The following is a 27682-nucleotide window of genomic DNA, read 5'->3' as shown; positions in this document are numbered from 1 at the left end:
TGGAATCCAGGTCATTCCCATCCGAGGGCTTTTGGCCTCTTCCAAAGAAGCCACAAGAGGCTGAACCCTGGTATCTGTTTCCCAATGTGTTTTCATAATTTTCTGCTTTCTCACAGTGCTTATGACAGAAAACCCATCTGATGTTCTTTAAAAGTTTAAGAAGCATTTCTATATTTCTAGTTTGAGAATACCAACCACCCACCTCCCCAGAATGATTTGAAAGATGGTGGAGAATGGTGAAAGGTCTCACTCTTAAAATGTATTTATTATTTTTGCACATAAGCTTTATCAGTATTAATTAGTAAATGGTAGAATAAGAGAAGTTTTTTTGGAAAAACAAATTATGTCTCTTCAAGCCCTCTAGTTTGAAATGGCTTTGGGAATTTGTCTCTTTCTCTTACTTGTCCCCAGTGTGTATGAGGAGATTATTAAAAACAGAAAAAAAACAGAGTTCTGTGAGCTACTTGGATCAAGGGGAAATTTTCCAAGCCATTCAGTTTTCCTGTGTTGTTTCTAAGTTTTGAAGTCTTAACGATATTAAACTTGAAATATATTGTCATTTAGAAAGTTTTTCTTGGTGTATGTGTTCCTTCCTCCTCTCTCCTCCTGATAATATGTTTAAAACAGCTAGTAGTTTCTTGAACATCGTAGAGGTTTTAAAGTATGTTGCAATTCTTTGGGACTTTTTCTTTCAGAAGAGGAGGCCTAATTCTCTTTGCCTTGAATGTATGCCAAACTTACAACTCTCCTCTAATGAAGAGAGTATAATAGCAGTGATGCCGTGTGATTTCCAAGGCCAGTTCTTAGAAGAGATGGCTTCCACCTAGGTCGCCCCTAAGCCCTTCATTTGTTTTGGAGGAAGCCAGCCACCATGTTGTGAGGACACTCAAGCAGCCCTGTGGAGAGAGGTCTTCCGCCCAAAACCACCACTCATGAGCATCTGCTAGCCCCAAACCTTCAGGTGACTGCAGCCCTAGCTGACATCTTGCTCTCCGTCTTTGAGTGAGACCTGAGGTCAGAACGGTAGAAGTAGGGCTGGCAGTCATAGGATTTCTGCCCCTGCGAGCAGGGGCATGTGTATGCATGTGGTGGGTCCAGTGTAGGTCACTGTGTGTCTCTAGAGAAAAAAGAGCTTACTGCATCTCAGTGCTGTTGAAAAAGAAAGCGATACACACTATACTTCTATAAAATGGAAGGTTCATTGTAAGCATGGGGGTACCAAATTTGTTTTTCTGTCAAGTGACTTAGTTGAGTTGAATTCGTTAATCTTTTTGAACAGGTACACTATTATTATCTAAACACACACACGTACACGTTTCCTTGGCAGTCAAGACCCAGGATATTCCTGCTACTGGGGCTTTTTCTGTGATTGAAAAAATAATAAATTTTTTTGCACAAATCAAAATGTGTAATTTATTACCATATGTGGCTTCCTTAAAATTTATGCCAAGATATATTTGGAATACATTTTAGCTTATTAGTGACACATGGTGCCCATTAGAAATCTCTGTAACATTGTTAGTCTGAAAGTTTGGATTCTTAAATCCTTTAATTTTAGCGAATAAAAAAATGACAGTGGTATGTAATTTGATTACAAGTATATGATATTTCTGAAATACAGCTGGATTGTCATAAACGGTTCCATAGCCTTTTCACGTCAGGAAAGGAAGCACTTGGCTTTCTCACTGCCTTCTCTTTTATTCCCCTTTCATTTTCAGTTAGAACTACATAGTGAGTGGTTTTACAAGAACATTTGTGTTATTCAAAGCAAAATTAAAGTGTGATGTTCACCCCAAATTTTCATTTTGATAATTTATTTTAAGAAATAGCTCATTGTATATATGATGAAATCTAAGATTTTAAAGGTAAAGTGCTAAATCCATCAGTGGACAGGAAGGGAATGTTTTTGCATCCAAGTAATTTCACTTTACCTACTTTTTTTACTTAACATTTTTTCAAATTTAAAGGTATAGTGTGAAGTGAATTCTAAGTAGAGTTGATAGAGTCTTAATTGTAATGGTATTTTTAATCCTGTGGTTTTCAGTGGGAAGAAAAGTTTTCTTAACAAGGATGAATAGAGATAAAATAGATTAGAACTTTAATGGAAAGAATGTCAAGAGATACAGAGAACATAGTCTGTGTTTAGAAAATTTTCTCCTTTTTGCTATTTTCCAAGTTTGTGGATGAAAATCTGATCTTTTTTTAAAAAAATTTTTGAATTAAAGTGAGCTTGTTATAAATAAATAAGTAAATAAATAAATCTAAGCCCTCAGAAGTAGAAGGCTTTAGATAGAAATACTGTAAATACTCTTGATGGCGGTTGTAGTGATTTGAGCAAAGTGTAAACAAATTACTTTGGGCCTTCAAGACATTTTACATTCTTGTGGATCCATCATTACTTCTTAAGAGGTGAAAACAAATCAAAATGATGGGTTCCTTCAGAATGGTCAAGGAAGGACGCTTTTCCAAAAGGGGGTATACTTGTCCAGGAGAGAGTATTACTCCTCAAATTATGTGGGGATAAAACCAGAGGAATTTTTTAAACTGCCTTTAGAAAATTGAAGTCTTTTTCCAGAATAATCTTATAACTCCAGGCTCTTTGGGAATTGACAATTTTTGTTTTCAAGGCTCAAACACTCTGTGACTTGAAATCAGAGGCTGTCTGGGGTGCGTGTGTGTGTGTGTGAGTGTGTGTGTGTGTGTGTGTGTGTGTGTGTGTGTGTGTGTGTGTGTGTGTATGCACTTCCTCCGTTTTGCTGGTCTGGAATAAGTGTTCTCACTTTTAAAATGAGTTAATATTTTTTAAATGTTTGCTTGTAATTTATGGGAGCATGCTTCATGAGAAAGTAGCTCATTTTAAATGAAATTGGGAGCACTCATTCCACAACCAGTAGTTTGGGGTTTTTTAAAGCAAAAGTAGTCTGTTAAAGATGACTATAAAAAACATGTTTCTGTACCTTAATGGTCCAATTTTGATAGAAGTAATAAATTATAGCCACCCTTTGTTGAGTGCCTACTATATGCCAGGTGCCTGTTGTCACTTAATCATCTCAAGAATCCTGCATGGGAGACATTATCATCCCCAATTTAGGGGTGAAGGAACCTGGTTTAAATTACTGACACAGCTAGTAAGCTTAAGTTTAAACCTGGCTTAAATTACTTACACAGCTCGTCAGTAGCTACAAGTTTTGAAACTTAGTTCTTTATGATCCCAAAGCTGCTGAGCCAGAATTGCCAGATTATTAACTGTCCGAGGTGAGTGCTGACCGAGAATGGGGCACTGAGGATTCAGTGGGGTGCAAAACTTGTGGACATAACCGCTCGGGAGTACCTCACATGTGAAGAGAGACAGACAAGTGAAACAAGCAGTAATCCTGTAGCATGGAAGTGCTAGATGGGCCAGTTAGAAAAGGAGCAGTTTTATTACTTCAGATACAAACTAGAGCTGGAATTTAGGACTACGCAGAAAGTACTTCTCCCAGCTCACTCCTATTACTGTGTCCTTTGCAGTTAGCGTGATTTATACATGAACAACAATGCCCTGAAAACAATATATTCTCTTACATAGGCTGAACATGCCTGCTGTACACCCTCATTAATTTATTGTGGGTTAGTTCAGACAGGTTAGGGGTCAAATGCTGATTTAACCCCTGATTGGTGGCAGGGAACACTTCAAGCAATTGGTTCTTCATTTCTGGAAATGGAAAGGCAGTTTCTCCCTCATCGCACTGTTGGGAAGCACAGCATGTGTGATTCAGACCCAGTAATGGCGGTGGCGGTGATTGCCTTCATCCTCATCAACTTGAGGCTTCCTGAAATCGTGGGGAGAGATTAGGCACAGACGTAGTTTGTCATCTTGGATCCACTACCATGGAGATAAGTGCAAGGTGCTTCACCTTGCCCCCAACCCCACTTCAAGCTTCAGTTTTCTCATCCCTAAAATGGGGCAGTAGTGCCTACTTTGTGAAAATTGGGAAACATATGTAAAATATTTAATGTGGTACTGGGACATAGTCATCAGTGATAATTATTATAATTACAGGTAATTGCAAAAAAGTTAATCAAAACTGGAAAAAGTTTTAGCCAGTATTCCTTCGGGTTATTTATTTATTCTCATATTCTTTTATCTTTCTGAGATTCCAGTAACGTTTGTGTTAGATATTGTCACCACAGGTCATTAAGACTCTTGTTTCTTTTTGGTCTTCATACTCTTTGTGTTTCAGTTTGGGTAATTTCTATTTACCTGTCTTCACGTTTACTGCTGCTTCTGCAGTCTGCTTTCCAGTCTGCTGTTATTCTCACCCAATTAATTTTTTATTTCAATACCGTAGTTTTTGGTTCTTGGGTTCCATTTAGTCCTTTTGTAGAATTTTTTATCTCCTCTGAAGTTCTTCATCTCTACACCCATTTTGTCCAACTTTTCCTGTAGATTCTTGAATATATTTGTAATGTTTATTTTTGAAGTTGTTACATACTAAATCCAACATCTGGGCTGTCTGTGGTTCTGTTTCTCTTGACTTTTTTCTCTTGATTTTTGGCTACATGCCTTCTGTTTCTTTGCGTGTCCAGTAGTTTCTGTTTGCGTGGTAGACGTGGTGAATTACATGTTGTAGGGTCTCTGGATTGTTATCTTTCTATGAAGTGTGTTTATTTTAGTACACGGTTAAGTTGCTGGTGGCCGCCATCACCCTGATCCTGTAAAAGGCTTTCTTAGGGTGAGTTTATTTTAGTTTTGCCGACAGTCCTAGGAAATAACCCTTAGCCCCGCTCCATGCTCCGTACTCCTAAGGCATGATCCTCTGGGACTTCAGCCCACAGTGTTTACCAAGCCCTGCTAACCTTGTAGTGCTTGCAGTCCATCCTTTTCTCAGCATTAGGAGGTGGCTGAGACCAGCTCAGCTCCAAGGTGCTGTTTTCCACGGGGCTTCTCGGAATAGCATTCATGCATGTGCAGTTCAGGGTCAGCCTAAGTGTTTGAAGGAGAGTGTATACAGATGCGCGGGCTCTCCTTTCTCTGACTTCCACCTTTCTAAGATCCCCCCGCTCAGTTTCCAGCTGCTAACGCAATCCTGACCTCTGACATCTTAGCTCAGTAAAATGCCGCTTTCTGCTGGAGTTCTGTTCTCCTTGCCCAGCATGGACTGAGGTCTGCCAGCAGGAAAAAAGCCAGTTAAAGATGGTCTTCCCCAGAATCGTTCCCTTCCTTGAAGGGTAATATCCCCGCCAGTTTCTTCATGCCTTTGCTTGCTCTCCAGTGGCTTCAAATGGTTGTTATGTTCTATATTTTGTCCATCATTTATCAATGTTAATGACAGGAGCATTAGCCTGGTACAAGTTACTTTGTCACGTTATCTAACAACTGCAGGCCTTTAATTATAAAATCTATATACGAGCAATTCGTTTATTAAGCACATATTGAGCATATAAGTGGAAGGGATTGACAGAACACTCTTGGCTCACAGGTGGTTACTATGTTTTAGGGCATTTGGACTTAAATAAATAGGTAATAGATGACAGATCATGACAAGTGACTTAAGAGTTGAAGAGCTGCAGGTATACCTTCAACTGAGGTTAGTGGAGTGGAAAATTGGCATTGCATTTATTCAGTCAAAACTATTAAGTGCCAGAGAGGTGAGTGGGTAATGAGATGAACAGGATGAGTAGTGATTTCTGCACTCTTGAGCTTACAGTTTATTGCAAAGTAAAATATAGTTACCTATAGGCACACTTTATTTGAGGTTAGATTTTAAAGTCTGCATGAATGGAAAGTAACCTATGGGGTCAAAATAAGCCTTGAAAATCCTTGGATGGCCTGTAAAGTACACTTAAAATATAACACGCAGTGATTTTACAGAGTATCGGCCTTCCTGTAGGAGCCCTGGTATTGAAAACACACACACACCATCTTCAAGCCAGTCACCCTTAGCCCAGGGACGGGTGCCCTCTGCGAGCAGGTAAAGAGCACGTTGGCATGAGCCTTCCCACTTCAGGGACACATGCTCATTGAGTGGAATGGAGGCCCTCTCTCTCTCTTTTTCTTTCAAATCTTCTAAGTTAAATCTCATCAATCAAAGGCACAGATGTGTAACCCCATTTGTGTTTCTCAGTCCTTCTCGCTAAGCCTATTTACTGTTTAAGGATTCAGGTTAATGATTATCTGTAGTTTCTTTTCAGGACCACCTTTCTCCTTTGGACCTTTGGACAGACTGCAGTTAAGACTCTACAGCCTGCCTATACCTTGCTGCGTCTTTGTTGAAAACTGCATTTTGACCACTTGGATGGTTTATATCTCATCAAATTCAGATTGTTTTTCCCTGTATAAAGATATTTCACTTAAACTGTCAGAGTCTGCAGGAAAGCCAGGGTCTTCGGTTTTATTTCTGTGTATGGTATTTTCCCCAGGTTTGCTTAAACCACCCTCCCTTTTTCATACACGCTCCTCCGACCGCCTGGGGTATCACACATGAAGCAGCTCCATCACGGTTCTTCACATTACACACCATCTTACGGCAGCCATGCTCTGTGATAACCTCCAGAAAGCAGTCGTCCATGAGTTGAATTCCATTTGTGGTTTGGGAGTGGACAAAAATTCTAAAGTGTCTGTTTCCAGGACTGGAGGGACTTTCCAGATGAGTCTTTAACCCGGAAAGATAACTACTTGTTGATTTTTCTGATACCCTGTTTGGGTATGGAAATCAGGCAAGTTGCAACACTTGATTCTGAAGTGTTTTTCACTGGTAATCGATCCTGTAAGACCGAACAACGCTCAGGGGCTGTCGGAGGATGACTTTGCAGGGGCAGTTTGTCGCTTGCATACACACGCGACAGAAGGGTCTTCTTCCACATCTCAGGTAATGGATCTAACATACACTTCTTCTCTGTGGAGACTTGCACGGGGCTGCTACTTTGGAACACCTGGGGCTGATTTTTTTTTTTAACGGCATTTTCTATTTGATGTTTTTTTCCCATGTGGAAGTATAATGTGTATTAACATGTTTGCTATAGAAAATTCAAATGAGCTAAAAGAAGAAAATACGAATTGGCCGTGTTTCTTTTTAAACTCCTTTTGTGTGTGTGCATTCTCAGTCGCAGACGGCACACTTAGGCGGCGCCCGGCACATGGGTAATTCTGCACACCTCCTCCTCCTACTTGCCTGCCCTTGGAGTGACGCCTTTCCCAGGAGTTCTGGGATGGAGAGAAGAACAGTCCTGTTGTATCGCTGCTGTGCTGCGTGCGTGCACTGTGAGGAGTGGCCCCAGGGCAGGAGAGCTGGGATGTGACCTCTGCCCAGGCTAGAAGTAGCTGCACATTTCTTAGCAAATCCCTTCATTTCTTAGGACCTCATTTTATTATCTAGGAAACAGAAAAAGATGATCCCTACCATGTCTGTGTATGAGTTAGTGGTTATAAAATGAGATGAAGATTCTTTCGCAACCTAAAATGCACAATACATGCCCTAAGGGGAGTTCATGGGACCCAACAAGTAATGCTTTTCCCCAGTGACCGAAACCAGAGGCCAGCCCAGCCCCCTTGATCTCGTCTGTGCACGTGTGCTGCTGCCCTTCCTTCAACTCGCTGGGCTCTCTGCACCCGTCCAGGGTAAGAAGCTTTGTCCTTGGATTCAACTAACATTTCCTCTGTGATTCTGAACTTTCTGGGGTCATAGATCCCTTTATAATCTGAGAAAAAATGGATCTTTTCCTGAATTAAAAACAAAAACAAAACTTGCAAGGCAGAATTTAATTAATTTAATTAATTTAATTTAATTTAATCTTGGTATCTCAGTATGGGTGCTTGATGAAAGTTTACGAATTAACAGTAAAATGTGAAGCCATATTTTTTGGGGGGAGCCATATTTTTAAAGTACATCTTTTTATAAGAACCCTTGGCCCCACTGGATGACGGGCACCCATGCTGCGGGAGACGAGACGAGGAGAGTCTAGAGTAGGAGAGGGGTTGCCTGCCTCCTTTCTAGCGTTTGTAGGGGCCAGATCTGAAACTACCTCAGAAGCCATCAACCAACCAAAGTGTGATGTGTATTTGATCTGGCAGTTAGGAAGCCTCAGTAATGGAGCCAGGATAGGGAACATTTCTGCTGCTGCTATAGTGGAGTGATGGTCACGTGCCATTTAAATGCTGAGTAATAGCCTCGTGGAACTCTGCGGGCATCTTTTCTCGGGGTTCTGTTAGTTAATGGATTTGTCAGTGCTGCGGAAATGGGAGTCTGCACGCTGAGTTTCCAGATAACACCCCAGGGGCTGGGGCAGATTCTTGCGGAAGCTTGGCTAGAACTTTGAAAGAACAAATCCAAATTCAAAATGACCTTGACAGATCAGAGTAGTGGAGAAAAGCAATTAAAAAAATGTGCATAGGGCTCTCTGCCTCCAAGGGTGTTACCTTTAATCTTAACAATAGACCGGTGCGGGGAGTGGGTGTGGGAACAGGTGGGGAAACCGGAGGCCCAGGGATGTGAAATAACTGCTCACAATCAAGTGGATGTTGTATCTCAGAAAAAAAACCAGCCTCTGGACTCTAAATCCAGCCCTTATCCCCCAATAACACTGTGTCTTGTAAAATTAAAACTGATTGTTTTCAGGGTCACAGGGTAGGTGTTGCTGGCTTTATGGGTCTGTGTGGCAAAAGCGATCTGAGCCCAGCATGACCGTGGACAGGAACGGAGGGCAGTGCTTTTAAACTTCACCTGCCTGGTTCTAGACTGAAGATGGTGAGCTCAGGAGAGACCCAAGGCCCCAAGTTAGTCTCTTCTTAACCCCTGGGTACTTGATGGTGCCTTGATGGTAGGCCGTAAGTTACCTCTTACCTGGAAGGTACTTTACCCCAAGTTGACTTGTTAACCAACTATTTATTCTTCAGGTTGCTGCTCAGTTACTGTCTCTTATGAAACCTAACCTGCCCCACCAAGTTTTTTTACCATGTGTTCATTGATTTGTCCGATATTGAATGGGTACCTACAACAGGCCATGTTAAATAAGCAATGTATTTTCATACAGCAGAAAGGAAATAAAGTTAGAACTCTTCCTCACGCCATGTGAATACACCCATTGCTGATGGACTGAGTATTTAAATATTTAAAAGAAAATAAAACTGAACTAAATACTAGAAGGTTTAGGACATACTTTATATAACATTAGAACCCTTCTTCCTGCTGTGTGAACAGATGAATTGCATTAGATTAAAGATTTCGATGTTTAGAAAAAATACTGAACGTTAGAAGGGTTTAGGAGTAGAAGCAAGGCAGGAAACCCAAAAGTCTTTTGAGTAGACTGGTATATTTGACTCTGTGAAATTTCAAATATTCTGTATGGCAAAGGACACCATACAGAAAGTTAAAAGACAAGTGGGAGGGATTTCCCTGGCGGTCCAGTGGTTGGGAATCTGCTCTCTCGCTGCCAAGGGCCTGGGTTCGATCCCTGGTCGGGGAACTAGGATCCTGCAAGCCGTGCCGCACGGCCAAAAAAAAAAGACAAATGGGAGGAAATACCTGAGACAAAGATCGCCATGCCGTATGCAAGACAGTCTTTTTACAAATAGGGAAAAGACAAGCAATGGGAAACCAGGCTAAGTGTGTAAACAGGAAGAAAAGGAAGTGTGAATGGACAATAAAGTTACAAAAAGTTACTCAGGCTTAACTATCGTCAAGTTTCTCACATCCACGTGGCAAGAATTAAAAAGAATAATGACAGGGCTTCCCTGGTGGCTCAGTGGTTAAGAATCCACCTGCCAATGCAGAGGACACGGGTTCGAGCCCTGCTCTGGGAAGATCCCACATGCCGCAGAGCAACTAAGCCTGTGAGCCACAACTACTGAGCCCATGTGCCACAACTACTGAAGCCTGGAGAAAAGGAAAGAAATCTTTATACGTCTCTGTAGTAGTGTATGAATTATTTTTGTAATTTTAAAAACAAATGGAATTAAATTTGTGAAAGTGTGATTTGTGCTACAAAGTATGTGTAGGATAGTAGAAAAGAAGTAATCACTTGCCTGTCTATGCCAGCAATATAATTTATGACATGTATTACATGGCTTTATTATTGCAGTTGTAGTTCATTGTTTTTTCATCCTTGTCCCATGGCCCATTCTGAGTCCTTTTTGAAGGAAGAAAGAAGACTTGTTCCAGGAAAATTCACTACATGCAGTGAGCATTTTACTGAGAGCACTAACTATGGGCCAGGCTCAACGCCGGGGACTGGGTGTATAACAACACATTACATGAGGCCGGGAACCTGCACATTGCAAGAGATTGAGAGTGAATGACAGGCTTGCCTGGGAGGTCACACTTGTATTTGACCTTGAAAGAGGCAGGCTAGGCCTGGAATTGTGATGGAGCTTGGTGGACTGGGAACTTGGGCTCGGTTGTATAACTGTAGTATAATAATACATGCATTCAGGCTGTCCTCCTGAAGATTTCTCTAAGAGCGTGAGGGTAAACTGATAAACACAAGCTTCTCTGGATTCTTGGCATAGAAGGTAACTTGCATAAAGATCTTGGAAGAGAAGCTAGGCTACCAGGAAAGAGAATATAGCAAACTAAGGAAGTGAGACTTGCTTTGGAGTGAGGGATGGTGCCTCCCATTTCATAAACAGGCAGCGTTAGCCAGATGCACAATGAGGCACATTATAGGGTTTTTCCATCCCTTTCACATAATGACTCTATCAGGTAGGTATTACTGCAGTTAAGAAAGCAGACTCAGGGGCTTCCCTGGTGGCGCAGTGGTTGAGAGTCCGCCTGCCGATGCAGGGGACATGGGTTCGTGCCCCGGTCCGGGAGGATCCCACATGCTGTGGAGCGGCTGGACCCGTGAGCCATGGCCACTGAGCCTGCGCGTCCGGAGCCTGTGCTCCACAGCAGGAGAGGCCACAACAGTGAGAGGCCCACGTAACGCAAAAAAAAAAAAAAAAAGAAAGCAGACTCAGAGACACTACAGAAATTGCTCTAGATCCGTGGCTGGTGCATGGAAGATCTGGAATTAGATCCACCGTTGCCTTACATATCTTGGAACCCTCCAAAAAATACCATAATGTTTGGATTCTCTTTGAATGGCCATCACATCAGAACATCACCCTGGGTCTCAGGGTGAATGAAAGTAATAAAAGTGAAGATATTTTTAGGGACTTGTATGTACTTTCTAGATGTTATCTATCACAGTTCACGTATGAAGTTGAGGCCCGGGAAAGTTAGGTGCCTTTTCCAAGGTCACACATGGGCGGGCAGGGCCAGCGGGAGATTCAGACCCACGTGTCTGTTCCACCCGGGATGGTGCCCCTCCACCAGTTGATGCCTCCAGGCACATTAGGTTGGGGCTGCTCTTTAGGAGGGATTTGTTATGAGTGTCTTCCAGGCCTTATACTCATTAAACAGAAGTAATCCTTTGTGGCTTTCTAGTGTTCTCTGTTGTTTTTACTGCTGCTGTTGTTTTCCCCAAAGAGCTTTCACAGTAATTATGACATCTTTACCTCTCAGTAATCAGCCTCCAGGAGTAGGCTGGGTGGGTGTTATTAGACCTGTTTTCTAGATGAAATTAAAGCCCCTAAGATCCTTCGTCACCTGACCGGGGTCCTACGGTAGAGGCTGGAACTAAGACGCAGATTTTCAGGTCCCTTCATCACTTGACATCTGGCTCAAATTAGGAGACATCTAGGGGCTCCAACACTTAGCCAAGCCTGTTGGTTGATAGCATAGGCTTTGGGGAACTCCCTGGCGGTCCAGCGATTAGGACTCAGTGCTCTCATTGCCAGGGCCCGGGTTCCATCCCTGGTCTGGGAACTAAAATCCCATAAGCTGAGCGGCGTGACCCGGGGGGTAGGGGGGAAGGCACAGGCTCTGCAGTCAGCACGCCTCATCAGCTCTTATTAGCTGTGTGACCTGAGACGACTTGTTTAACCTCCCTAAACCAGTTCCTGCATATATAGAAATGGAGTAAGGCTAGCGTGTTCTTGTCAGCATTGAATTCTCAGGAAAAATACCTGGCACAGTTCCTGGCACGTTAAGTCACCAAAAAATTTAGCTACAATTAATTGTTATTATTGCAGTTAGTAACTGTTAACAAGTATTGTTATGATAATTATATCATTGTCATCGTTATGGGCCAGGAGGTCTGATTCCGCATTCTTTCTTGTTATTTATCATTAAGCCTTTCATGTAGTAGCTTCCAAATAGGCGTTTGTGGCACACATTTCGATATCCGGGATTGTCTTTCCCGAGTCTGTCAGTGGAAAAGGACGGGGTTTGGAATCAAATGAAGTTGGGTCCTAACCTGGCTTCACCATTGTGTTTCCCTTTTCTTTTCACTGTTGTGGCCTCTCCCGTTGCGGAGCGCAGGCTCCGGACGCGCAGGCTCAGCGGCCATGGCTCACGGGCCCAGCCGCTCCGCGGCATGTGGGATCTTCCCGGACCGGGGCACGAACCCGCGTCCCCTGCATCGGCAGGCAGACTCTCAACCACTGCGCCACCAGGGAAGCCCTGTTTCCCTTCTCTTATCTGTAAAACAACTGTCTTGCATTTTTAAGGTATTCTCTGTGATGGATCCCACTACACAGTTGGTGCTTAATAAACGACAGTATCAGAGTCAACGGTGGGGTTGGTGGGCCAGTTGGGGAGGGTTTGTGAAAGTTTCCCAGTTTGGTAAAGTCTAACAGGGTGATAATCCGGCAAACGCCCCTCAGAGAAAGGCCTGTTTAACCATTGCTGTGCTTCTGAAAATTCTGAGGAGGGCCTCACTGGGAAATATACAAGGTATTTTTAAAGAGTATTGAACTTCACTGTATTCCCAAGGCACTTGTTATTGCCAGCCGCTAGGAATGTGAACTCTGAGTGGGCGCGTTGATTTCAGAGTACTGTTGGAAGCCCCTGCCGCCTGGCCCAAGACGGCCAGCGTGCTCTTTCACCGTCGTTACTGTCCTTGTCATCGTAGAAATTTATTGAGTCTATCGTGTACCGTTCAGGATCTCACTTAATCATTGCAGTACCTCTGTGAGGTCAGTACCATTATTATCTCCAGTTTACAGCATGGGAATGAGGTTTAGAAAGAAGTGAAGTTGCTGGATCAGTGCAATCACAACGTGTAAGTGATAGACCTGGAATTGGAATCTGAGTCTGTCTCACTTTAAGATATGGGGGAAAGTCCTCAGCTCGGAGATTAAAAAGCCCTAATTTAAATTCCCTTATTTATGAGCTGTATGGCCTTGGGCACGTTTATTGTATCTACACGATAAGGGTGATAACAGTACTTATCTCGTAGACTTCTTTTTTTTCTTCAAGATTTCAAGTGAATTAAATTTATTTTGACGACAAGATTCTATGATTATTTGAGAGAAATTAACAAATACAAAGAAATAAAGGGATGAAGGAAAAGCAATGTAGGTGATTGTTTTCTGTTATTCATGACCGAATAGTAAACTACCCCAAAACATAGTAGCTTAAAACATTTATTTTATTATCTCCATGGTTGTATACATTGACTGGGCCTATCTGGGTGATTCTCCTGATGCTAAGCTGCAGTTATGGGAACAGATAACTGGTTGTCTCTTGTCTTTCTTGATAACAGACTTACTAACAGGTGTGAAGTGATATCTCATTCTGATTTTGATTTGCATTTCCCTAATGATCAGTGATGTTGAAAACCTTTTAATGTACCTGATGGCTATTTGTATGTCTTTTTCAGAGAAAGTCTATTCAGATTCTTTGCCCATTTTTTAATTGCGTTATTTGGGGGGTTTTTTTGCTATTGAGTTGTATGAGTTCCTTTTATCAGTTAATAGGTCATAATATATTAATTTAATATAGATAAAGATTTATCAATTTTGTTTATCGTTTCAAAAAATAGATCTTAGTAACATTTTTTTTTTCCTCTTGTTTTTTTGGTATCAATTTATTTTCTGCTCTGACTTTTGTTATATCCTTCCTTCTGCTAACTTTGGGCTTAGTTTTCTAGTACCTTAAGTTGTAAAGTTACACGTTGCTTATTTGAGATCATTTTGTTTCTCATAGACTTATTAATAAGTGTGATTGAGGTAATGTATGTAAAGTGTTTCACGCAGTAACTGGCATATACTGAATGCTCAACCAACTAGCTATTATCACTATTATTACTGGAATAAGAAATCACTACCTAGGTATTGCTGTGGCCGTTAAATGTTGGGTTGTATGCAGAGGCCCCCTTCAGGCTGTGTGGAACATATGAGGTGATTAGTACATGTCAGTCATGTCTCTGAAGAAATGCCAGCAGTTGAAATCCTGACAAAGTGGCCCTTTCTGGTTCAGTTGGTAAAACTATATTATTTTGTTCTTTAATCAGAACTGAAAGGAGTCACCTCGCTCTTACTGCCTTACACTTTGCAACAGTACCCTGAATGCCAGAAATGCCCTGCAAATATTGGGAGAGCATGGGTCTCCACTGTGGATGGGTCAGATTTCTCTCTCACCCTATTTTTTTCTTTCCTTTTATTCCATCTCTGTCTTCGCCAGCTTCCCCAGCCCCTACTTTACCAGCTCCCTGAAGTCATCTAGCACTTGGGCGTAGCAGGCATCTTAAAACGGCTCATCCTGCCCCCGGAAGTGTCCTGAGCCGACGAGGCCATTTTCTCCTATGCCTGTGCGGTGCGCCCCCAGCCAGAGCCCTTTGTCTCCGCCTCCTCCCCTAACGCCCTAACGCCCTGAACTGACATTCCCTTCACTTTGCTTCCTCTGTTCTGTGATCTGTCCCTCCCTCCTCCCTCCTGCCTCTGCCTCTGCCTCCACCAGGGGCCTGTCTCCTTGCCCTCCGTGCCTTTGAAGAGCTGCTTGGTAAACCCTTAATTTTGTACAGAGGGATGCGTGTGGTTATATAAGCTGTCGGGTGAATTGTCACTGTTAGCTTTATAATGTGGTATGTAAGAAAAGACTTAAAACGTGAGACGTACGCCCCTGTGTTGTTTGATATTAAACACATCTCTATATTATAACTAATCATGGGTACAGAGGTAATACTAGCTGATCTTGTAGGCGCACGTGCCACGTGCCGGGCACGAGCACCTGATGTTTAACTCCCATCATTTCTACCCCCAAGAGAATTAGTAGTAGTATTCCAAGATACAGCTCACTAAATTAGCTGCTGTATTTTAAAACAGGCGACTGCACTAGGAAATTTTATACATGTGTGTATATGTAAACGTGATTAATACATGTACACACCCACTCTTACGTGTGTACATATGGTTCTTCGGTTGTGGAATTAGCAAAACATACAGCACCCATGATCTAGCCTGTTACGTACCCAGTCTCCCCTTTTGCCTCTCTCTCACCACATTTTAGGTTTCATCTGCCCCACAAGCGTAATTCTTCCCTTGCAGAGTTCTGGTGAAGGTTAAATATGACATTGTGAAAAGCATTTGGGTCAGAGAAGGTTCTCAGCCAACTTCCTGTGGCCTCTCTCCCTGCCTTGGCCAAGTCCATCTTATCTTTTGATGAATCTGTCGTCCCTCATAAAAGGAGAGCTTCTCATAGTACTTTCTAACCCTACATGGAAATCCAAATTGAGGATAGTGGTTGTGTCTGGGGAAGGAGGGAAGAGACGGGGATTGGGTAGCAGGTGGGGGAGAGAGGAGACACTGCAGTATTTTATGTCTCAACTGGCCAGTGGGTACATGGGTGTTTTATTAACTAAAGATTTTGGTACATTATTTGAAATATTTTATAATTTCAAGCAAGCAAACACAAAGCCTACCACTTAGGCTTTACCTCCGAGACCCTTCCCTCAAAAGCAGTTGAAATGAACAGGCAGCTGAACCCCTTTTTTGCTGGCCTCCAGAAGCAGGAAAGGGTGGCAGGTGGGTGGGATTGTCCGGGGCAAGGTGAGGCCCTTTGGCCTCAGACAGAAGGTACCAGGGTGGGTCCAGCTTATGAGGGACATCGAGGGTCTGCATCCTGCCTGTGCAGCTGATGTGGCCTTTCTTTTGTGTTTCTCAGAGCTGCTTCGCAGAGTGAACCTGAGCAGCAACCGGAGCTGCATTTTATCTTTTTTAATATCTCAGCCTGAAATGCCGACACCCACTGTAGGCATCATGCATTTTTAATGTGGCAAGGATTAGAAGGTTGCTAGGGCCTCGTTTCATTTCATTGGACGCTGTGACGCTTGTTACCTCAGTCGTGCTTTGACTTCTTCCTGGGACGTTCCCCAGTCCAGGCTCACACTGTTGCTCCCATGCAGTCATTGAGGGTGTGTTGGAGAGTGAATTTTTTTTTTTTTTTTTTTTTTTTTTGCGGTACGTGGGCCTCTCACCGCTGCGGCCCCTTCCGCCGCGGAGCACAGGCTCCGGACGCGCAGGCGCAGCGGCCATGGATCACGGGCCCAGCCGCTCCGCGGCACGTGGGATCTTCCCGGACCGGGGCACGAACCCGCGTCCCCTGCATCGGCTGGCGGACTCCCAACCACTGCGCCACCAGGGAAGCCCTGAGAGTGAAATATTTTTAAATTATTTGTTGTTCAATTACTGAACAACCTAGGAGACTTAAGAAGTGAATGCTTCTTAAATTCCTGAAAGGGAAATCGATGAATCCAAGTCAACAGCTCAGTAAAGCTAGCTTCATAAGCTGATCTCACAGAAACACATGCAGTGGTGTTTGTTGTGTGGGGATGCAGAGGTGAGCCAGAGGGAACCCCTGCCTCTCGTGGCCCGGTGGCAGGGAAAAAGCTGTACTGACACAAATGTATGATGTAGTGGAAAATATTGCAGTAGAGGTACAGAGAGTTATGGGCAAAGAAAGATTATTGCCAGCTAAGGGGAGGCTTTGAAAAGAAAGAGCTGTTGTATGAATTAAGCCTTTAAAGGTATGATTTTGATAGATACTTTTTTGTTCATTTATTTGTTTAATAAATATCCTGCACCTATTGTGGGCCTCTGTGTAAATTCACGCTTCCCTGTACTCCACCACAAAGGAAGAGAGCCGTGCAGAGCTGAGCACGGGCATCTGAGATGCTGCCACGTGGAGGTGGTACACGCCACCTCCACTCGTATTTCCTTGGTCAGTGCCTTGTTACTTCAGGCTGTGGGGATGTGCACTGTCCCTTCCCATAAGCCTGCAAGGGTTGGGAACCTGGATAGCCATGATGAATAGCAATGTCTGCCCCGAGAGCCACGAGATGAGATGCACAGCTTGCCAGGATCACACTGGGTGCTGTACTGGAAACGGCCTGTAGGGGAGCAAGAGCTGCAACAAAGGAACTTTTGCAGGAAGGTTTGCAGTGATGGAGGCAAGAGATGGTGTTGGATAAGGTTGATAGTCATGAGGGTGAGCCGTCAGATTTCAGTTATATTTTTAAAGGTAAAGGTAAGCTGTGAGGAAGTGAGAGAGTGGCGTGGACATATAGACACTACCAAACGTAGGGTGGATAGCTAGTGGGAAGCAGCCGCATAGCACAGGGAGATCAGCTCGGTGCTTTGTGACCACTTAGAGGGGTGGGATGGGGAGGGTGGGAGGGAGGCAGATGCAAGAGGGAAGAGATACGGGAACATATGTGTTTGTATAACTGATTCACTTTGATGTAAAGCAGAAACTGACACACCATTGTAAAGCAATTATACTCCAATAAAGATGTTAAAAAAAAAAAAGTAAAGGCCAGTGGATTGCATCTGGGGTATGACAAGGAAAAATCAGGTATGACTTGATGGGTTTCAGCCTGAACAACTATAAGAATGTATTTGCCATTAACCCACTGAGATATGGAGGCACTGTAGAAAGAGAGTTGAGGGCTTCCCTGGTGGTGCAGTGGTTGAGAGTCCACCTGCCGATGCAGGGGACACGGGTTCATGCCCCGGTCCGGGAGGATCCCACATGCCGCGGAGCGGCTGGGCCCGTGAGCCATGGCCGCTGCGCCTGCGCGTCCGGAGCCTGTGCTCCACAACGGGAGAGGCCACAACAGTGAGAGGCCTGCGTACCGCAAAAAAAAAAAAAAAAAAAAAAAGAGAGAGTTGGGGCAGAACATCAGCGTTGGTTTTTAGCAAGTTAAGATTGAACACTAGGAGATATTGAACAGGCACTTGACATATGTCTGCGTTCAGGGTTGGATCTGGGCTGGGAATATCCGTTTGGGAGTTGTCAGCTGATAGAAATGACTTAAAGCCATAAGATGAGGTGAGATCCCAGGAGAGTGAGCATTAGTGTCGAAGAATAAAGGCCCAAAGACTTGAGGCCACAGGGAGATGAAGAACCAGCAAAGACGATGGTGGAGAGGAACAGCCGTGAGGTGGGAAGAGTCCAGAGAGTGTGATATCCTGGAAGCCAAGTAGAGAAAGTGTTTTGAGGAAGGAATTATTGTTACTTATGGAGCATTCACTCTATTGAGAAATTTTTGTATATTTTTTATCAACTCCTCAGCACCACAGTCTTGTCAACATTGGTCTCCATCTCATAGATCAGAAAACCAAAGCTCAGGATGGGGAAATTTATTCACAGATAGTGTATTGATCCCTTTCACGTGCCAGCTAGGATAATAGCCATGGAAGTTAAAAAAACTTCAGGTGGCAAGCTCATAGGTAGTGAAACCAATCTTGAACTCTAGATCAGCCTGATCTACACCTGCACATTTTGCATCAAGAGATGATGTGTGAAAACGCATTGTATGAATGCTGTTCCTCGGACCTGGGTCTGAGACAAAATTAAAGGAAATTAAGATTAATTGCAGAGAAAGAAACATGTTAGAACACGTGGATTTTTCTTTTGCATTCCAAGGTTGATTTTTCTAAGGAGAATTTTCTCCTTGTTTCCTGACGATCATAGTTTCTTAATTGCTTGAAAATGTGATGATAATTTGACCCCTCGATGTTTGGTGAGTCTGTGGATTAGCTGGGATATGAACGAACTCAATGCTCTGATAGAAAAAGCGGAAACCGCCTTTGATAGAGTGAGTGAGAGCGCTCAGCGCCCTGCTAACCACCTTGTAGACATGTTCAGTAAAGGATTGATGGAGTTTCTCTGCTTTCCTTTTGAGAGTTTCTAGTGATCAGTGTTCAGAGTAACTTGTCATTATGCCAAATAGTAGCTCAGACGCCTTTTTCTTCTTCTTTTCAGATCATGTACAAAATGAAGAAAACTATGCACAAGTTCTTGATAAGTTTGGGAGTAATTTTTTAAGTCGAGACAACCCAGATCTTGGCACCGCTTTTGTCAAGTTTTCTACTCTTACAAAGGAACTGTCCACACTGCTGAAAAATCTGGTAAGCCATTTCATAAAAGATTTTTTTTAATTACAGCCCGATCAAGGTATATAGTAAGATCATAAAGAGAACAATATAATAATCTTCTCCCCAACACTTGATCCTGAGGGCAAAAAATAAAAATGAAAATCTTTTTAGTCCTCGGTATGGAGTCACATTTAAGGAAAATGCCACTGTGAAATGCCTAGAATTTGTACCTCCGGCCCAGCTGATAGCAGGGTAGGTTTTTTGAATCTGAGAGAAACTTGTTAACCTGAACTCTCTTCCACATTCTCCCATCGTTTTGCTTTTGTGTTTGTTTGGATACGTTTTACTAACTCTTGCATTTTAATTAGTTGAAAGAGTGATGATTTTTTTTTTGTTTGAAACATACATGTCACCCTTCACTTGGGTGAAGACCAGCATGCATTTTGGTCACTGATTTACAAGTAATTAACCTCTCACAGCTCCCCATATCCTTTTAACACCCTCCCAAGAAAAAAGATTCTAAGATTTGGGGAATCTGTGGTTTCAGAAGTAGATGATGACAAGAAGAATCCCTAAAAATCTGAGACACTGGAGCTGCTGACCTAGGAGCAGACACAGATGGAGGTGGGGGAACCCATTGGGCAGGCAGTGTTGTCTGGCTGTCCCCAAATTGTGCCCACTACCCTCCCCCACCCTCACACTGCGTTCATGTCAAGAAAGGTTCGTTCTCTGTAGCACAGCTACCACACTTGCGTGTGAGTTAATCAAGTCTCTCTTCCCCTAAGTCCCAAGAGATAGGAGCAGTGGGAGGTTGAAAGATGCCAAAGGAAAAGTATACATCATACTTTTGTTGGCTCCTTCCTGAAAGAGAGGAGCTGTTTCCTTCTCTTCCTCTCGTCAGTCTCAGCATTGCATCTTTGCCTCCTTTTCAGATCCAGAACTCAAGCTTAAGATGTCTTGACCCTGGGTCAGTTACTCATATCAAATAGGCGTCTGTGGTCTTACGTGAGACTCGTGTCGCAAATCTGCTTGGTACAAGTGGCTATCTTCCAGATGTGAATACACCCTATTGGAAAATAAAGACTACCTTTCTATAGTAAATTAACCTGGTTATTTGACCAATCAGAATATTCTTTTTTTTTTCTTATCCCACTAGATAAATATATGTATGTGTCTGTTTCCCTGACAATTTAATTTTGTTTGATACTTTATGCCACTGAATTAGTGACAACTAATCTTAAAAAAAGTAAAGACTGAAAATAGAACTATGTCTTCTTTTCTGTCTTCTTTTCAGAAATTTGAGAAAGGATGGCATTTAACTTAGGGCCTATGTGTTCCTACACCGTGGGGTTTATTTGACAAACCCATGATATTTCTGTAAATCTTAGACTATGTGAATCTCTTTGATTCAGATGAGGCCTCCCATTTCTCCTTCCTCTGGGTACTGCCTGCCTTTTTGTGGGTGGCATTGCTCAAAGGTACTATGGTGGGAAGAAAAGAAGTGAAAGAAGATTCTGACAATTCACTTCGGTAACAACTGGTAAACGGCTACTAGTGAGGGAGGACGTTCTGTTTTCCCTGAGATGGGCGTTTTCACAGGAATATCTTGCTAACCTTTAGTTTCCAGGAGACCAGATGTGTGTGGCGTAAGTCAATAGCCATCACTTCCACGTTTCCTGGGCCAGTCCATTTCCACACTTCCCTACCCTGTAGGTTCCTTCCGTGTGTAGGGATCCGTGTGTGGATTCCATGCCATCCGCACAAGTCAGTGGCCATTCAAGCATCAGTCATTGTCTATGTTTGCTCTGTATGGAACTACAGAAACAACTGGTAGTTATTGAACGCTTTGAGGAAGCTGGCAATGTGCTTGGTGTGGATTTCTCATTTAACAATTTATAACAGCCCTGTGGTGGTTTTACCTTCAATCAGGACGTGGAAACTGAGGCGCATTGAGATTATGCCTGTGACTTGTTCAGCCGTGCTGTTAGTAAGGAGGTGTGAACCCCGCATTCTGTCGCTGCGTCCGTTGTCTTTCCCAGCCTACTCTGCACTGCCTGGCACCCCGTGCTCTGCTTGCCTTCTTTCCCTAAACATACCCCAAGCTGCAGGCCTCCTCCTACCAGAAGTCTAAGAAAGAAATAAAAGAAATGGCTGGAAGATTTCATTCAGTTAATTTAAAAAACAAAACCATTTTCCCTTAAAAGAAGGTGGTGGCAGGGAGTCCCCCGGTGGCCTAGTGGTTAGGATTCTGGGCTTTCACTGCCGTGGCCTGGGTTCAGTCCCTGGTTGGGGACCTGAGATAGCGCAAGCCGTGCGGCACGGCCACAAAAAGAGAAGGTGGTGGCATTTCCAGTGAGGGAGCAGGTTAGAAGAATCAGTGTGTGTTGTAGCTGGTTACTAAGGGAACACTATTCTGATTGAATGAAGTCAGTCCCAGGAGTTCGTACAACCTGAGAACAGCCGGCAGCGTGCTGCTTCCCTTCTCATGCTTTGCCAGGAAAGGGAAGAGCAAACCAGGAAGATTGACGGGGTCACGCCGCAGAGCAGAGGGCGGAGAGGAAGCCAGTCCCCTCGGGGAGGGAGGGGTTTCTGGGTCAGTTGCAAGCAACTTCAGGCCCCAGATGAGTTTGGGGGAGCACCCCCCTGGGAAGCTGCTTTTCTCAGGAGATTCTTGAAGATCCTATTCTCTTAGGCTAGTGAAGGCTGGAAACATTAAGCAGCAATGGATACAGTTGAAATTTAGAAAGTAAGATTTTTAAAAAGGGGCCTTGGTATATTTTAGACTTCCTAAATTGTATCCTCAGTTCAACCGGCAAATATCCAAATGTCTGTTTTGTTGAGGTCTATGGTCAATCCTGAAAAACGTCATTTTCTAATTAAGATATTGCTCACAATGGGTATTTTAGTAGTTTATATTAAAATATTTATTTTTATGGAGGAAAGGAAAGGGTCGATTTTGGGGTCAGGTCTAGTGCTCTGCTTTTGATTGACTCTAGGTAGGGGACAACTTTCATTAGTCGTGTTACTTTTAAGCAATCAGTATTATAAGTATGTTGTGTTTGGGAGTTTCTGAAGGGTTGGTCCTGAAAAACATCAGTGCACTAAGTGCCGGTGACCTCTCAGTCACCATTTAGATGTTTGTTTCTCTAAACTCTCAGTGAGCGTGGAAGGTACAATGATCAAGCGAGAGGTTACATAGACACTCCCAGGAGCTGCCCAGATGTTGGTGTTAACTTCACATGGACTGAGGCTGGCTTTTTATTAGCCAGCTTCTAACCTCTTGCATCTCTGAGCTTTTTTTTTTTTTGGTTGCATTGGGTCTTAGTTGTGGCAGGTGGGCTCCTTAGTTGTGGCATGAGTGTGGGATCTAGTACCCTGACCAGGGATTGATCCCAGGCCCCCTGCATTGGGAGCGAGGAGTCTTATCCACTGTGCCACCAGGAAAGTCCCCAACCTGTAACTAATAGACATCTGAGGACTGCAAAGAGGGTCATGCACTGAGCCAGGTTCAAAGAAACTTGCTTTTCTTAGCGCCCATGCCCTCCACATACTAGAAAATGGTTTTTATAAAAAGGTCATAATACAGGATGGGAGAGTTCGCACGTTGTAAGTGGTGGGAGGAATATAGGTTTTGGTCGCTATCAGACCTGCCTGGACTCCCAACTTCCAGCTCCCAGCTTTCTAGCCTAAGGCAAATCACTTAAGTTCTCTAATGCTAGTTTCCTTATCCGTAAAAAGAAATTATAGTATCTGTTTGTTGGTAGTGGTGGGACTCGATCGAGATCCCGGAAGTAAATCACCAAGCATAATACCTGACCTGTGGAATTTGCATAACAAATACAAGCTTTTATTATTATTTACATCCTCTTGCTTGATCTTTATGGCAGCCCGCCGTGGTGGCAGGTATGGATAGTCATATCCCGTTTTGAAAATAAGTGCATTAAATCTTCAAAAAATAATATGCCTGGGAAGTAGTGGAATTAGGGCTTGAGCTCAAGTTCCCTGACTGGGGGTCCTGCTCACGTGGATTCATCAGCGCTGCGTCCACAAATCACAAAAGTCGTGATGTTGCCTCTATAGACTGTGGGTGCTAACGGCCCATCTGACACGGTGACTGGAACCTGTACCAGTAGTCATCCAACTCCTGTTTCTCTTTAGCTTGCAAAGTACTATCTTCTCTACTTTTTCCTTTTGGTTTCCCTCATTAGTGAATTACATATATTACATTGGAAGAGTGTTAGCCGGTAGTTCTCAAACTTGGGTGTTAGGACCCCAATCTTAAAAATGTTTGAGAACACCAAAGAGTTTGTGTTTATGTGGACTATGTCTATCCATGTTTACTATCTTAGAATTTAAAACTGAGGAATTTTTTAATGTATTAATTCATTTTGTTGCAATATGTTGTTTTACTTGAAGTGGACAAAATATTACAGTCTCATACAGGTCTGTATATTGGGAAGAGAGAAAAGTACTTTAAGAGACTTTTCAGGTAATTATCAATAATTTTCTTTGATACTATGTCGTGATGGTGGTTCCTTAAAAGTTAGTAGCAGTATGAATCTGAAACCATATAAATTAACTTTAAGGATTTGGAAACTGTCAAGCTCATGGTGACAGAGGTTTTCCAAAATTTTAACTTTTCTCTGAAAGCTCCAGTTTTATCATTAGCAACAAATACTGTCACTTGTTCACCTTGTAGTGACAAGTAATTCATTTTCAAGAAAATGTTTGCCAAATACCGAGGCCTCAGTACCACAGTTGTCAGTCACTCTTTCAAGGAAAAAAGTGGTGTTCCAGTAGAAAACTAACAAAACCAGCCAGTCCAACTTGCAACTTGAAAAACTGCATACATGTGCTTTCTCAAGATAACCATCGTACTTTGGTATGCCTTAGAAATTCTTTACTTCCTACGCATCGTATTTCATCACAGAGAATATTAAAAAGATATACTCAAGGGTTGATAGGTAATAAAATCAGTCATTTCTACTGTTCCATGGTGGACATTCTTAAATGGAAATAGCCTTTTATTTTATTTTTTTGCTGCAAGAGCGTGTGACCATGAGGGATAGAGCAACTACAGTTCGTAGCCATACCTTGCGTCACACTGAGGCACCGGCGGCTTTACCGTCATGGTTTTTGCACTATCGATGCAAGTGTCAAGACAGTGAGCAGGTCAGGTAAAACTTCTTAGTATTATTATGAAAATACTTCCAACCTTGGGGACTTGAGAACCACTGGCATCAGAGGTCAAAGGCTTTGTTATGTCCTTGGACATAAGGACTGAGTGACATAAGGTTAACTTCGCCCAACTTATAAGCATGAATTTCCTCCCTGGAAGAATAGGGGAAAAGTACCTCCCTTCCTACCCTGTTGCTTGTGTAAGAGTCAGATCCTATGACCCACGTGAGACACGTCGATTCCTTGAGTCACGCACAGTGGATTGTTACCATGTTAGTAAACTACGTTACTATTAATACTGCTGTGGCATTAATGGCCACTGCAGGGACTTTACGTATTTTTTCCGATTATAAAATGAAACACCTGCCTAGTTGGAATTTTAGAATTCAAAGAGAAAATTGCAGGTTCTCTTTTATATCCTTCTTACCCTGAGAGAGCCTTCATTGATATTTCGGGTTTGTCTTTCTGGTCCTCTTTTTCTGCACTTTTCCCTCACATAGATGAAATCACATGTCCTAAGCAGCTTTGTGTTTCTGTGGATTTCACTTAGTGTCAGCCTGAGAGCATATGCACTTTTCCTGGTTGGGACGAGGTTATTCCCTAGGAGTTCAAGAGAACGTTTCTTTCCAAAGAAGCTGCTCTGACAGAGCCTCATCCCTGGCTGTTCAGCCTCCTCCCTTCCCTGTTCTGAGAGCCGGTGCCGAGATATCTGCTTGCTGTCAGCACCTGGGAATCCAGGTACTGGGGCAGAGAGAGGATCGGGGACTTGCCTGTCCAGTGGGAAACCACCCAAGTACATACAGGAAGGTCTTTTGTTTCTTCCTTTCGTGTTCTTTCTACCACTGTGGGCTTCCGGCGTCTTAAAGTAAAAACAAGAAGTTCCATTAAAACAGTGACTTTTAACAAGATAACTTTGCCATTTATGTATTTTTCTGATTTAAGTCTAAATCATCCAGAGTTACAGAGATAGAAAACAGGGTTTGGAGGCAGGGGCAAGGGTGTTAACTATAAAAGAAGAACCCAAGGGAGTTCCTTTGTGTTGACAGAACAGTTCTCTGTCTTGACCGTGGTATAGCTGTACCATATCTATACATGTGGTAAAATGTCATAGAAATCTACACAGAGACGTACCAAAAAATAAGTGCATGCAAAAACGGGTGAAATTCAAGTAAGGCCTGGAGCCTGGTTGATCATCTTGTGCCAGTGTTGATTTCTGGGTTTTGATAATGTGGTTTATAGCACACGTAACATATTACTCTTGAGAGAAGTGGGTTGATGGGTATGAGGAACCTCTCTGTACCATTTCTGCAACTTTTTGTGAGTCTATAATTTTTTTTTAATAATAAGGTTAATAAAAATAAATTATCAGATTCTAGTCAGGGAGAGAAAGTTGGAAAAAATCTTTAATAATATAGCTATTGTTGGGGAAAGTCTTAAATAATATAGCTATTGTTATATAACAGTTTCAGAATATAACAAATGCACAGACCAAAAACCAAACTCTCACCTCTACTATTCCTTTAGACCACTTCCTACTTCCTTTTAACTGTTGCAGGTTTTCTAAACCAGTCTTTCTCTGTCTTTTGAATTTTTACCTCTGGTTAAAGACCTCTGTGGGGTCACTATTCTCAAAAGGTGATTAGCTGTTTCCTCCCAGAAGTGAATCCATTCATCATGTTTGAATATGTCTGGGGAATGCTGCCTTTTAGTGGTGAGAGGCCAGAGAAATGTGGACGTGATCCATTTTGCTGATGTTTTTAATATGTTCCTGGCAAGGTTTTAAGCATGTGGGCTTTTCCGTGAAGTATCTTTTGTAGGTTTAGTTCATAATCTGCTTAGTAGATAGTAGGATTTAAAAAAAATTATTAGCAATATTTCTTTAGTTGATGTATCAGTCTCTCTGGACTCGTCCTTCCTCCAGTTCAAAGATGCCTTCGTAATCAGTCAGCTCCAGACACAGCAAACGATTTGTTGTTGCTGGAGCATTGGCTGCTTCTTGCTTCCGTGCCATTATAGTATACATTTGGTTCCTTCTACTTACAAATGCCCTTTAGTTAAGGTATTAATGATTAAGCCTTCCTTGTAAGAAAAAAAAAAAGAAGAAGAAAAACAGGATGATCTTGAATTTTACCTTTTTCTAAATGTTTGTATTTTTCATTTGATTAAATATATAGTGCCAAAATTATGTTCAGTCTTTTTTTTTCTTTTTCTTTTTTGTTAACTATTATGAGGAAAGCAGTAAAGTCATTACTTGCTAAACAGTGCTGGGTCTGCTCTACACCCCAGTGTCAGGCCGTCATCCTGTGATCCTGACAAAGAAGTTAGTGAGTCAGCAGAGCATTGCATCCACTTAATTATCAAACCACAGAAATGGGACGGGAAAGGAGTAGATTGAAATAGATTCTCAGTGGGCAGAGGAAAACCATTTAAACCATTACCCTAAGAGCCTCAATGTAGCAGCAGTTTTAGAAATATACGTAAAAGCTCTTTTGAAATAGTAGGTGCCCAGGAGGATTCCAGTCTAGCCAGGACTCTCTGTGCCTCTGCTTCTTTCTCTTCCCTAGGCCTTTGGACAATTCTGTAGCTTGCATAAGAGCCTGCACCTCCTTTAGCAGTTAGAGGGCAGATATTGCTTCAGAGCTGTTGCAGCAAAGCCGAGATTTCTCCAGCTGCGTAGCATTTCCTGTTTGCAGTCTCTGACTGCAGGGTGTTGTGGTTTGAGTTAAGGATTTTTTTTTTTTAATTTTTAATTTTTCCCCTTCAGATGAGAATGGTTGGAAATGTGCAGATTGGATCTAGGTTTGTAGCAAACAGCTTATTTCTCAAGTTCTTCTTTGAAACATGGAAAAGTGCTGAAAGCCTGGGTCTCCTCAGTAGTAAATTGGTAGCCCCTGGGTGCTCTGGATTATATAATACATTTTTAAAACCCCATCATTTTGCACAATGGTGATCTGTAATTGGGAGGTTTAACCTTTTGATCTGCCAGCCATCCCCTTATGTCCTGACATGCTTCATCGCCAATTAGTGTTGTAGGACATTTCATGAAACGAGATCTGTCCATATGAATGGGAGGATGGGTAAGAAGGAGGAGGTTTTCTTTTTCCTTTCTATTAGAAAAGTTGTGTGTGTTTACTGCAAAAATTACAGAAATTTTAAATAAGAAAATAAAGATCACTACATAATTCTAACTTCTGTGAATACTAATATTATAGTTTGTCCTTTGAAGCAGTCTCATAGATTTATACACAGAGATACTGATAATTTATACACTAAAACACACACACTGTGTGTGTGTGTGTGTGTGTGTGTGTGTGTGTGTGTAAC

At 42.6% G+C, this 27682-nt stretch overlaps 1 protein-coding gene across 3 annotated transcripts in view; it reads left to right on the top strand.

The window, feature by feature from the left end:
- Positions 1–27682, top strand: part of ASAP1 (ArfGAP with SH3 domain, ankyrin repeat and PH domain 1) — a 352190-nt gene that overhangs the window by 208993 nt on the left and 115515 nt on the right. For all 3 annotated transcript variants that reach the window (XM_059043152.2, XM_067017038.1, XM_059043147.2), the window contains one exon: positions 19068–19213. In XM_059043152.2, coding sequence (XP_058899135.1) covers positions 19068–19213 — 146 coding nt within the window. The remainder of the gene's footprint in view (positions 1–19067; positions 19214–27682) is intronic.

This window comes from Kogia breviceps, chromosome 17 (genome assembly GCF_026419965.1).
Source record: "Kogia breviceps isolate mKogBre1 chromosome 17, mKogBre1 haplotype 1, whole genome shotgun sequence".
In the NCBI taxonomy this organism is placed as follows: domain Eukaryota; kingdom Metazoa; phylum Chordata; class Mammalia; order Artiodactyla; family Physeteridae; genus Kogia; species Kogia breviceps.
This window is presented reverse-complemented; position numbering and strand designations above follow the sequence as displayed.